This window comes from Buteo buteo, chromosome 29 (genome assembly GCF_964188355.1).
Source record: "Buteo buteo chromosome 29, bButBut1.hap1.1, whole genome shotgun sequence".
NCBI lineage: Eukaryota > Metazoa > Chordata > Aves > Accipitriformes > Accipitridae > Buteo > Buteo buteo.
This window is the reverse complement of record NC_134199.1, coordinates 3,608,612-3,622,142: the sequence shown is the minus strand read 5'-3', so window position 1 is coordinate 3,622,142 and position 13,531 is coordinate 3,608,612. Positions and strand designations below refer to the sequence as shown.

General features: G+C 46.1%; 1 protein-coding gene across 7 annotated transcripts in view; it reads right to left on the bottom strand.

The window, feature by feature from the left end:
- The window catches only part of MGRN1 (mahogunin ring finger 1), a 56,913-nt gene that overhangs the window by 23,883 nt on the left and 19,499 nt on the right, over positions 1–13,531 (bottom strand). For all 7 annotated transcript variants that reach the window (XM_075059304.1, XM_075059306.1, XM_075059307.1 and 4 more), the window contains one exon: positions 3,417–3,534. In XM_075059304.1, coding sequence (XP_074915405.1) covers positions 3,417–3,534 — 118 coding nt within the window. The remainder of the gene's footprint in view (positions 1–3,416; positions 3,535–13,531) is intronic.

Below are 13,531 nucleotides of genomic sequence, written 5' to 3'. Positions count from 1 at the left end.
GCCCTGCACTTCATTAAAGCACTTCAAAAGCTCCATGTCATCTTACAAACACAAGAAAAATGCAACCTTACAAACACTGTCCTATGCCAGGAACGCAAGTGGCTCAGAAACTGGATTTCTGGTGTTTTTGTTAATTACTGACAGGTTTTTTTTGTCTCATCTCTTGCCAAGAAAGAAAAAGATGTCATTCCACCATAGTGCTCCAGGTAGTCTGTTTTCAGTTTTCCAGTGAAAACTGAGACCCAATTCGAAGCACCGTAGCACCATTCATGTAGTGCTTCAGGGCTTCCCTCACTTTCCCAGAGCCCCAACATCATTTGCAGTGTGATTTTCTCCAGCCAGTCCCTCAAAAGGTAAACTATCAAGATAGCCATTGCCATTGGCACAAACAGCAACCCCAAACACCCAGACTGGAGGGAAGGTGACCCTCACTGTGAGCCTTAACATAGTTGAAAATAGCTCCTCTTCAGATGAATTACAACCTAAATGTTCATCCTGAAATGAAAGATACCTGTACACTGGGAGACGATATACCTGGTCAGCCACCAGCCAAGTGTGCTGTAGCCCATTAGCCACACAGCTGTGCCTCTGCCAAGGGCTGCAGGCATGTGCTTTGGACTGCAAGAGCTCACCAACCTTCCATGGCAGGTGTGGGGGGGAAGAGGGAATTGCAAGTCTGCTGCTCTTCTGTCCATAGCTGCATGCTCCTTATGCAGGCTTCATGCCCTTGGGGCCGCTCAGCTTCTGCAGTGCTTTCTAGAAGCAACCCTTAGCTGCATAACAAAGCTTTGCACACACACACACACACACCCCCGCCCCGTTCAAACATGCATACCTGATTCCAAACAGAAAGCATGTGCTGGAAGACCTTATGATTTGACCTAGCTAGTCTTCAAACCTGAGGGATATTGACTTTCATCCTCTGTATGATGGTTTTACATTTTATTCCTCCTTCAAACTACCAGAATCTATTCTCTTTCCAAAACAGCAGAGTAACAGAGCGAACACAAAAATCTCATTTAACCTCTCAGTATTTGTTATAGAAGAGACTCACTGAGCCCCTATTTTCCAGCCTGCATTTTTGAACCATTATGGCATGCCACAGAGGGAAAATTCATCAAGGACAATTGATTAAAATTGCTGAAAGAAGCTTATGGTTTTGCTTTGCTTCCTGCTCTGATTTATTACAGTATGACAGCAGTTACTATTTGTCCATTTGAAGGGAAAGTCACATCATAGAATTGTGGTTGCTTTACGATATAAACTTCTGCATTCTGAAACAAAAGGCCTCTTTAAGGGTTCATTTCACATTCATTTTTAGGGACCTGAAAACAACTGTCTCAACACAAGCCATACACTATAACTTGCAAGCAAACCAGTATATTATGACGACAAAGTAAACTTTTATAAAGCTTTCCACATAACAACCCAACATAACATTATTTTCCCTTCTGTTGGCCAGCCAAGAACTACATCATATGTGAGTATTACACTGAGCAAAAATATGAAGTAAATCTGGGGTTTTTGGACAACACCAATAACAAAGCTGGAAAGCAATCTGAAGCATGCAATTGTACACAGCTGAGTGATAACACTCTGCCAGCTGTCTCAGATGAAAGTACTGCATTTCAGTGGCCAGTTGAGAAGATTTAGCTGTATGCATGTTACTGGACTTGAGAGGACAAGGACTGATATGTACACAGAGCCGAAATGGGAGAAGAAACTCCTCTGAATTACAATGTTTGTTCCATTTTTCTCCACACTCAGAGCTCCCAGTAACACCAATGAAAAAAGAGGAGACAGAGGATGCAAGCAAAGGGAGCTAGAAGCTTACTTTTCTGCAGCATCTTTCCCTTTAAGCTGTCAAAGGGACATGACTTTAGTACTCAAGTTAAAACCTTGCTGGCAGGAACAAAAGTGAAAATTAAGCTTCTCAATTCTTTAAGAAGAAAGGGATCTGAGCTCCTACTTTCCAGATCTCTCAGACGACAGAAGGGATTGAAAAGCAGCTCTTCCAGGCTTTTGTAGGCTGAACTTGTGAAATCATATATTGGCAGAGAAGCCAAGACATCAGGAGACCAGACTCTGCAGGCTCTTGGTAACCGCCATGGCATTTGTTAAGGCACGGGACTGATTACAGTTATAACTGTAACTTCAAGACAATAGCTATTCAATCTCTTCAAAATACATGAAAGATTATTTTTTTCTTTCTTTTTTTCGTTTTTGTTTGTTTGTTTGTTTTTTGTGGGTTGTTTTTTTTTTTTTACATAGGTAGAGTTATCTATCAGGGTTCACATACACAATACTCTTATATAGGCTTGGGTCAGGAAATGAACACTTTATCAGTGTTGACCTGGGAGAGGGGTCCACAGGAACAAATATATTAGCAGTAGCTACAGACTGACTCCTCTGCATCAGAAATCTCTTCTGGCAATTCTGCACAGAGCAGGGGAAAGACCAAGGCCTTCCTGCCCTGTGTCATGTGCAGAGGAAGCCCCTGGGCCAAAGCTCAGAGGCTCAAGAAGCAGAGAGTTACTGCCTGGGTCGGAATTTTGCAAAGATACCAAAATTAACAGGACTCCACAGATCTTGCTATGTAGTAAAAGCCACAGAGCTTAATGAAAACCAAGCCCTCGTCTGTTTGCAGTTATGGGTTAAACCAAAAGGAGGAAGGCATTCCCTTATTCAGCATTAATGCATCAGTGTGAATCTGCCCTAAAAGGGAGAGTATCCCCCCACAATACTGTGCTGCTACAGTTAATAATGCAGGATGTGGCCCTTAAACAGAACAGGAATCTTCTAGAGCAGTGGTCTCCAAACTATTTTCAGGATTCACCCCATCACTGAAAAATTTTGAGCATGTACTGCCAATATATGTATGTTTATTATTTATAAAATATATACATGTACTACTGAAGTTCCTCCTGCACCCCAATAAATTGTCTTGCATGCACTCCACTTTGGAGACCACTGTTCTAGAGAACCAGCCAAAAAAACAAAAAAAAAAAACAACCAAAGACCACCAAAACAGAGAGATCAAGACAGACATTTGTTCCCACAAGCTCTTTGGCTGGTACGGAGAGGAAGGTTGAGGAGTGGCGGGCTCCTCCAGGAAGAGCTCCAGTGCCAGTCTCTGCAGTTTCCCTCCTACACCAGATGTTGGGATGCCAGCTGATCAGCGATATCAAAAATTGCTTCTTTGGGTTTCTTCCCTGTTTGCCTGATCTAGCTGCCAAGTTCCCATACAGTGTTCATACCTGCTCCTCCCAAGGCCCCATTTGTCTCATACCCACAAAACATGCCATGGCAGCTGGGAAAGGGTGTCTTCCAGCTCTAACTTCATGGCACTAAATGGAGTCCAGTGCTTCTGGGACAACAGGGTTGTGGAAACAAGGGGACACTGAGAAGAGACTTACCTCATCATCCTTCCAGTCTGAGAAATCAATCTTGAAGGAAGGCAGGGAGAATTGCTGGCTTACCCCTCTCTTGTAATGAACCGTCTCCGACTGCAGAGAGGGATTCTTTGTGCTGTATCTGAAGAAAGGGAGGAAAAAGAAAACTTGCTGTAACAAATGATTGCTCTCTGCTAGGCTCTCATTCATTCACGCCTGTCCGCCTTTCAGGAATCACAAGTGGCAGCTCTAAGACGCAGAGCTGGCAGGGGCTGGCAGCCATTCAGTGGGGATACAGAAAGGGAAGGGAAAGGTCAAAGCAAGAAGGTGAGCACAGGGAAGGGAAAGCAGCGCAGACAGGCAAGGTCTGTGGATCCATACTGACCTGCCTGGAAACACTGGGTGTCAGAGGAGTACAGTGCGGTGCGTCAGCCTGGCAAAGGCTAGCTCACTAAATCCAGGGCCCAGGCAACGCTGGCTTTCAGCCCAGCACACAGTCTTATTTTCTGCAGAAAACCCAGGAAGAACGAGCAGTGATCTAACAGTGGCAACACACAACCCAACATGGTGCTGAAAGTTCTCCCATGCCTCTGTGGGACAGCTCTGCAGTGAGAAACGCTGCTTGGCTCTCCATCATCCTAGTAAGCAAGAGCCATTCCTGGCTAGAGGCACCATTCCTGTATTCCTCATGTGCTTCCCCAGAGGTGCTGCAGGGCTACCAACACCACCAGAGAGACACCAACCAGTACTCCATGCCAGCCACCTAGAGAAGAGTCACAATTCTTCCACTGTCTCAAGGCCTGGCACTGAAACACCAGCACTGCCGGGCTGGGATGAACATCTCTGGAATGGGACCATAGCTACAATCCGCCATCTTCTGCAGCCAGAGCCCACCCAGTGCCGTCTGCCCCAAGAGAGATGTGTCACTGCCCACTGACCATCACTACAGACGCTGTGATTCACAGTGGACTTCAGTGGCAAAACATGATCAAGAAGTTTTCACCCCTTTCTGGAGGGTGATTTCTGACATGGAGGTGCATAGCTTCTCACTATGCCAATTCTGGCACAGGAGAGCAGGCAGTGAACTGCAAAGCAGGGTAGGAACATCTGAAGCTGGTTTTACCACCAAAGCCTTTGTGGTAGAGCTACCAACCATGTGTTCAGAGCATGTTGACAAACTGGAGAGAAAGTGAGAGATCCCTTGCCCAAGAGGCTTACAGTGCAGAAACAACCACCTCCCCTGGCACAGTGATGAGACAGGTCTAGCTCCAGCTCTACAAGAAAGACTTTAACAGCTAGTCACAGTAATGGGATGTTATCTCTTCTGCACACTAACCATCACTTCTTAAGCAGAGCTTCACACAGTGAGACTGCAAGAGCACTGGCCTCCTGCCACTGCACACTGAACAGCTACAAGCTCAAAGCCTTGTTGACGGTTCAAACTTGATTGCCACTGTTCTTGATCAACCAGACAGCCTGGGGACAGGCTCCAGGGACAGGTGTCACATTAGTACCAGGAACTCTAGGCTGAGTTTTTCCTTAATTCAACTTGGGATATCACACAGGAGATCGAGGCATTTGATGTAGCCGATTCAGTACAGAGCCCGGTCAACCAGAGCAGTTAATACAGTGTGCACAGAGGCAAAGAAAAGAGAATCCTTGCTTGATAAACAGGATTCTGTACTTTTGATGACATTCAGCTGTTCTGAAACACAGGCACAGCTTACAAATCACCAGGTGTGTAAGCAAAGGCTGGAAAGCTCCAAGTTCCTTTGGCCTAACTACACTTTGTGGAAGAGCACAGCACGCCAGAAGGGGATGGCAATACAAAGCTTTTCTACATCTGAGGTAATGCCTTCTGGTTTCTGTAAGCCAGGAGCAAGAGGGCTGGGCAGCTCAATTCCAGAGGGGGTGAAGCAAAAACTGTGGGAAAAGCCCATGGGGCAGAGTCAACCAAGAACTGCAGAACTGAGCATCACACCAGAGATGGGAAGACTGGGCTGGAGGATGGCAGAAGTGATTAGAGACAACATGCCTGAACCTTAAAACTCAGCTTTAAGCCATGCTGTGGAAACTTTACACTCAAGAGCTATAGCTTTGGCAGCTACCTGCTGCCAAAGTGCAAGAGCCTACAGAGACAGCGGGCTGCCCTCCAGGCCTCAGGCCAGCCAGCGCTGTAACACAGAGCCTTAAAGCACAATGATTAGGATGCATTTTGCAGCTGAAGGTATAAGAACCTGGATACCAGAAGATGATAGATATTTATTAATTTCTCTCAAATGCAAGGAGGAAAAACCAGGCTCCCCACTGGTATGAACTGCTGCCTTTCTCTGGAAAACTAGTGTAGGTCCTGCATCCTCTGAGGATCGAGAAGGCTTATCAAGCATCACAAGATCCACATTAAATTCTGGAAGGCTGTGACGAAGGCCAAGTTCACCACGTGCACTCCGCTCTTCCTGCCAAGGCAGGTGCATTACGTTATTTATGACAATACCTTACCCTCAAAGACCATTCTGTACTGCACTGAAATTGTGCTGCTTTACTAGAAGGTCTCACTCCATCCTTTGCATTTAAAGCGTGGTGTGGGAGAGATCAGAATGACAGGTCTTTTATGTGTGAATTACAGAGCGAGCAGTTGAGTGAAGTTTTATTTACTGAGTTGTCAAGCACAGTGAATAGAGCAAGCCTGTATCTAGCTCCTTTTGTGGTGTTCTCAAAGCTTCCCAGCTCTGCAGAGGGGCACAATTCTCCCTCTACAGCTGGGAAAGCAGGGGATGGAAGAGTGACTTATCTAAGGTGACAGCAAGTCAGGAACCTACTGGAAATAAAGTGCAGAGGAGAGAGTGGAGGTCAGAGACTGCCTGGATGACATGCACCACAGCAGTGCTGGGAAAGGGGTGTAAACATGCTGATGATGAGTTCCAGAAGGCTGGACGACCTGCACTTACAGCACCAGAAGCCCAAACCAGTCTACAACAGGAAAACAAGTAACGCTGTTCCAAGGAGGATAGGGTAGAACAAGAACAATACTCGCATAGACTTGCTGCTCTCACTGCCCCTGAGAAAAGAAATAAACCAGGTACGTAGATTTTCCAAGCTGAAGAGTATGACAAAAATTATCAAGGAGGCTTCCCCAAGTGAACTTCAGGGCTCGGACTGTGTGACTGCCTAGCCCCCATTGCCAAAATGCATGTCAGACTTGAATCTGAACACCCAGACAATGCTGGAGACCTCCAGTCAGCAGCCAGTGCTGAGGCTGCCAAGCACAAGCGGGCCAAGAGCCTGGTGAATTCCCTGGAAGTGCTGGTGACCCCAGATTGTCACAGAGATCGATCACCTTTCTAAGGTCATGCCCAGGATCCACTGCACAAGTACACACTCCTCGTGCTGCACAGGAGGACAACTTGGCAAGCTGTTACAAAGCAAGTATCCTGTATATTAGTGTCCAAGTGGTGTCTACCCATCCCCAGCCCTTTTGGTTAGCATCTGCTGTATTCGTAAGTCTTCTATTCCCTGCCTATGCTGCTGTGGGCTTACAGCAAACAATAGTGGAGAAGCTCTGTAGAGCTGTGGAGATGTGTTACAGAAAAAGAGCGTGTACGAAGAATAAAGGATAGCAGAGAAGCAACATGCTGCCTCTCCTTGCGTAAAGGCTGAAATCTGAATGTTTGGGCTGCTATTTCTCAGACTGTATTGGGCCAGGTCTCCATCCAGATGGGAGGTCTAACAAAACCACCTTGTGATCACTGGCACCTCAGGATAATGGAGGAGCGGGGTCTGTCCTATTTGGTCATGACCAAACAGAAATCCCTGGTCACTTATTTTTAAACCTGTTTGTTTGCTCAGGTACCCCTGACAGCATGAGAATCACCAGCAACACAAGATACCACACTGCTGACTGCAGCAGCAGTCCCCAGCTCTGTTCTCAGGATTCATGCAGCCCACTTCCTCCTGTAAGCTCTTTGACACACCTTTACTCCCACAAAGCAAAGCTTACACTCTCCACTGACTCCTTCCTCGCCCACATCAAACTCTTCCACCCCCCAAAACCAGCTGTGTATCAGAGAACCGGCAGATGAGAAGCCCTATGACTACATCACAGTAATTTTTGAGAGAACAGGAAACAAACTAAAATTATTCCCCAGTCTCACTCCTCCACCATCAGCTGAGAAGCACTCACTGCCTTCACAGAGAAACCCAAGCCTGTGGCTCATGCAGACTTCTCCCTGTATGCAGTCCAGACTTGCTACCAGGCACCTGTACACCTTAAGTAGCTCTCAAGCTACCAGTGGCATGCTAGTGTTCGGGAACCTCTGGCTAAGCAGAATTAAACTTCTGTTGCTACATGCTCACTAGAGATGCAACACGAATGTGTGGGGGTGTTTCCCCCCTCTCACTCATCCCTGATCAGCGCCTGGGGAAGTTCTCAGCAGGGCGCCAGTCCTAACTCCTGCAGACTTCTTCACTGCTGTGTTCCTCACACTCAGCTCCACCTGGCACTGGGGCTGCCCCGCACAGTCAGAAGACAGTTCCTCTTACCACAAGCACGCTGGGATCCCTGACCAAGAAGCACCAAGTGAGGATCCTAGCCAGCTTGCCTCAGAGTTATGCAGAGCACTGCCCAGACCCTATTCCTCAGGGAAAAGCAGGATGCACACAGCAATGCTGCCCTAAGGTAGCATTTTTGACTAGTAACAGCTGAGAGACAGTCTGCGCTTTGAAGAGCCTGTGGACAAAATAAGAGTCCTCTTTCTTTAGTAACAGCTACGCACATTGCATGGCAATTTGCAATGAACTGAGGACAAGGCAGAGTTAGTGAAGGCAGAGTGACATGAGAGCTTTAGAGGGTACTCAGGAACCAATTCTTCCACTGCTGCAGGCTGTGACTGCCTGGCAGGCTCCATGTCCTCTTACAGGTGATGAGGAGGGAGCCAGTCATGTTCTGCTGGTGTTCAAAGGGGCCAGGAGTTATGTGGAGCAAGCATGCTGGCCCCCCACTCCCTCCCACCCGCACACTCCCCTTTAATTTTGGGCCAGGATCCCACAGGTCAGCTTTCGGGGGAAGAGGGAAGCTGAACAAGTGTCTCAACTCACAGTGATTTTTATTGATAAAAGAAACACTACCAAAATATGAGAAGGCCATAGCCCTGGGTCTCAGTCAGAGTTAGGCAAGATCCAGCCCAGAGCGGCTCCCACACAGAGTTTGGAGGGTTAACCGCGTGCTAAGTTGGTGCACTGCAGTCCCTGTCAGTCTTCTCCTCCCCTCCTGCTTCCTCCCAGGACTGAGTTTCCACTCCAGGCCAGGAGGAAACAAACACCTTACCATGCAGCTGAAACCCTGCTGCCCATATCCTACTCCAGCACCTGTAGAGGTCTGCCTTCAGCTGCTGAACTCACTGGTGAGAGCACTGCGCTCACGACTCCAACCAGGCTTCAAAGCTGGCGGCTTACACAACAGCTACACAGAGAGGCACAAAGGCCAGAACTCTTATTAAAGACAGAGGGTTTGTCTGCTCGGTGAAATCTATAGAACTTAGCTCTCCAGCCTGTGAACTTTGCACACTACAGCGTTCCCTTGGGGACTGGTGTCTGCCTGGATCAAAGCAGGCTTCGGCTCTAAAGGCTTGCGCCTAGCAAAAAACAGCACTCGCCTCCAATTTCTTCACACAGAAGAAATCTCTCTGCACAAAGAATTCATATTAATCACCACAGTCCACAGCCAAAAGCAGCAAGAGCACCTTTCAAAGGCCCTGAATAGACAGAGGCTATTAAATAACCAAGGAATATCTGAGTGCCTCTGTCTCTCCTATGCAAGCTTTAGTGAAGACAGCCATGCACTGAGCTACCCGTTTCAGTTGGATTTCATTTTGTGAACCAACTATTCAAACTTCCACATGCAGACAGAATGTATAATCATTGCAGTGTCACGTCCACCGTCAGCTTAAAAGACTGCGGTAGGATGTCTGCGATGAGTGTAGCAGGCATTGCAAAACAAACAAGGAAATGAGATTTTAAAAAAAAAAATCCAGTACACCCATTTGTGCATCAGCAACACAAACAGGACAGCCCTGAAAAAGGGCAAGGACTGCAGAGCTAGACTGACCTATTTTCATCCTGTTTTCTCTTTATAATGAGAAAACAGCTTGGCAACATTCCTAGGATACGGAAGAGAATCTTTTCTGTCCAAAGAGGAAGATCCTTTTCATAAGAATGGGCTGCAAAACTCAAACCTCTCATGTCATATTTATCATCAGCTCCTGATCTGCCTGGATTGCTCATGTCTTTAGAGCTGGCTGTTTTAAGTGCTTCCAGCTACAGGGCTGGTTTGACTTCTTCCCCTGAGGAAACAACCGCTGCTGTCATGTTTTAACTACACAATCCTTCCTGCTAGTCAGCAGGATACCTACAGCTGGAAAAGTCCCGGGGGCCCTCCCAGGAACAGGCTAATAGTGTGCACATCAAGGCTTTTGCCAGAAAAGGAAAGGACACATTCGTAGTGCACACACAAAAAGAGAATATGAACATCTCTGCAGCCTGCTCCAAAAACCATACCTGTCTCCTAAACCAAAGACATCTAACGGTACAAACACATGAACCAGTTACTGCAGAAGGTGGCAGGCTACGAACTGGGAGTCCTTCAACTATTCTCTAGGAGCTGCTGAAGAGTACTGCCAGGCCTGCAATGGAAATGCAATGTAGAGTACCCTCTCATTTATCTGGGACGAAAGTACATGCTTTTGGGCAATCACTAGCAAGTAGTCAACGTACAGCTTGCACACCTCCATGTTTGTGCCTCCTATACGCTAAGGCAGAGATTCTCATGCCATTTAGACAGGGCCCATCCTGGCCACCCTTCACCTTTTGGCTGAGATGGCTGAACCCTTCCTTGCTGCACATGGCGATCACCTCTACCACAGGCACGGAGCTGCCTCTCCAGCTGGCTAGTCTTAAAATCCAGTTAGCATCATGGATTCTGACAGCAAATTTCTCTTTGTTTGTAGGACATTTTTGAAGCTGGCAGGTACTGCTGTGCCTCAGCAACACTGAGCAATACAAGGCTTGTCCTCACGGGTGAGCACTCAAGCTGTTACAATGGTTTCCGCAACCATGGTCTTCCCTGCTTTCTACCCAGCTGCTGGGAAGTTGAAGCCAAAGAAAATGACAAACTGAGAAATACTACTCTCTCCAAGCCAGTCAGATCACAGATCAACTACCGAGGAGCACACCCACCACTAACCACAGATGAGAGTGGATCCTCAGGGAAGACGCTGTACTAAAGCTCATTTGGGGACACTGCCCCAGGAAAAAGAAGCACAGAGGAACAGTTTGCCAATTTCCAAAACCAAAGAAAATGGACACAACCAGAAAAATAAATAAGACTGAGGATATCAGGGTCTCGACCTGTTCAGAGGCAGGTCACCACTAATTCCATGCTATTAAAAAGACTCTGGACATAGGCACATCTGGTCTCTGTTACCCTTGGGATAATGCACCAGCTGGTCCTCTGAGAACTAATGCATTTTACTCTAAAGAGTCTTTAGGTACACCACAAAGTAACCAGGCAAAAGGTATTCAGAAGGTGAGAGCAGCAGTCCCCTCTAGATTTAAACTAATTCCCATTTCATCCAAGAGACTTCTACAGATATCTGCACTAGCACCAGAAAGTGCTGGGTACCTTCCCGTGGGCATGGGGCTGCAGAGGTGAAGACACCTCTACCATCACCAACAGCCACACATTCACCTTCTCCAGACTTTACTGGTCGACTGCAGTCCCACAGTGGTGATGATTCAGCTCCCTGTGAAACTCCAAGTTCAACAGTTCAGGCCAAGAGGCAGGCAGCAGTTGGGAGCTACATGTTCCCAAGATCTTGGCTGGGAAACGGTATAGCTGAGCATATCTCCCAGCACGATTACCTGGGAAAGTCTGCTTGAACACTCCTTTGAGACGGGTTAGGACAGGCAGCACATACTGATAAAGCCACCAGCTTTTAAATGGAGCCCAACAACTCCAGGAGGAAGCTTCCTGGCTTGCAGAGAGAAAAGCTTCCCCCTTTGGTCATGGAGACCAGCTAATCCTGAAGGCAGGCCCATGACACACAGAGCGTTGTGGCTCTCAGATAAGCAGAGGCTCTACAACAAGCAACGCCTCTGCTCAGGGAGAGCCACCTTCCCTCCCCTCCCTCCTCTCACCCCAAATTGTATGAACATAACAATGTTCCTAGCAGGAGTTTCACATGAGCAGGAGCGCTGATACTATCAGGATCAGTGGTTGTTTCAGCAGAGAAGCAAGAATAACTTGTTTAGCGCTTCTAAGGAGCCATGCTGCAGCCTGGGGACTAGGAGAAAATTTCTGCTTTTGACAAGGGTTCAGAAAGTTTCTCCCATTTTAGGATTTAGCATCAATTTAGGAGAGTGGAAAAAAAAAAGTGTTTTATTTTAAAGAGCATCTTCTTCCCAATCAAGTGCTGGACACAGCAATAGAAAAAGTTTTGAATTTATACACAGTGCAGCTTTTGCACATGCTTGTTCCTTGAATGTAGCTGTTAGCACCCAAAAGAAACTGAGAAAAAGGAAAAACTACCAGCCCAGGCAGGGAGAAGCTGCATTCCTATTACTGCACTAAAAATGCACTCGCTCCACTTAGAACTCTAAGAATGCAGCCCAGATTTTTTTTTCCACTAGAATTTGAAAAGAATAAATCAAAGTAATTATAGCACTGCCCTTTCAGAATTGCTTTGCAAAGCTGAAATCAGAGCTTCAAAAGGTTTTTACTAGCAGCCAGCAAATCCAGAGAAGCAGAGATGCCTACTTCAGGCAGCTGCACTAGCCCCAAGACGTGCTTCATGAGCCACTTCCACATGGAAAAATAGCCTGGGTTGAATTAAAGCAGCTTATAAAGTCTATATTTGTATCTCACTTCCCCCAGCCCTTATTACCTACACATCTGCATGAAATCAGGATCATGCCTTCCAAAAGGTTCCCTGGCTTCTGGTGCAGCCCCGCACACCCCAAGCTTATATAATATTTATTGTCCAAGAACTCCAGAGCAGAGAAAGACAGTTCATCACTCCTATGCTATGGGGAAATTAAAGTATGATTTATTAAATGAAAGGCCAGCAGTGGAAGCAAGAGCTGAATCTGAATGCTTTGACTTTTGATGTAAAGGTTTAGCACACTGGGGACTGCTGTCACCCTAGCAGGGCAGCACAGTATCGTCAGCTACATTTCGTTAGTGAGGTAATGACTGCTGACTACTGATCCTGGTTTCGTGCAGAGGCAGGTAGGGTTCATGAACAAAGGCTTCTCCTCCGCCATCTGAACAGAGATCCGTCTCTCAGTGAGCCATGGACAGGGTGGATCAAAAAATTCATTTTTTTTTTTTTAATATTTTTCTTTGAAGTTGACAGTTGCGTTAACTTTCAGAAACTCTACCTAGGAATTGTTCAAATTAAATTTAAAAAGCAATTAGGTAGCTCATGTTTGCTGCATATGCTTTAAAGAACAGACAACAGCACTAGTGACAGTCACTGGCTTCGTTCATGGTGCTAAATTTCAGTAAAACTTGTTCTTAAGTGAACCAGAAACAGTGTTTTCCTCCTCCAACCAAGCAACAGAGTTCTGAGAGGAGAGCTACTAGTTACAGAAGACTGAAAACACACTCTGTCCAGAAACAGTTAGTTATATTCAATAACTATAATACTTCCATGCAGCAATTATTATTACTCAAGGCACAACTTGACAAGACAGTCTCTTAATAGTCCAACATAGAGCAGTTTAACGAAAAAGAATGCTACACTGCTGGTCAGGTGATAGAGTTGCACTTCCACCCCAACACAGCTTGGTTCAAGACACAGGTTAAAAAAAAATAATTATCTTTTCTTTTTAGAATAACTTTCTTTTTTGCCATTTTGTCATAAAATGCAAAACTAGGAGCTTGAAAAAAATTTAAACTATATGCATATTCTTTACAGACTTAAGCTCTTTGTAAAATGTAGCACAAAGTTTGATATGAAGCTTACACTGAGTTGTAAATGCAGATATTTCATTGTTACTGACCAGTGACAAAGAAATTCTCCTTTGAGGTAAACCAACAAGCAAATATGCAAAACAACATTAAAATCAAGATTTAAAACAAGACT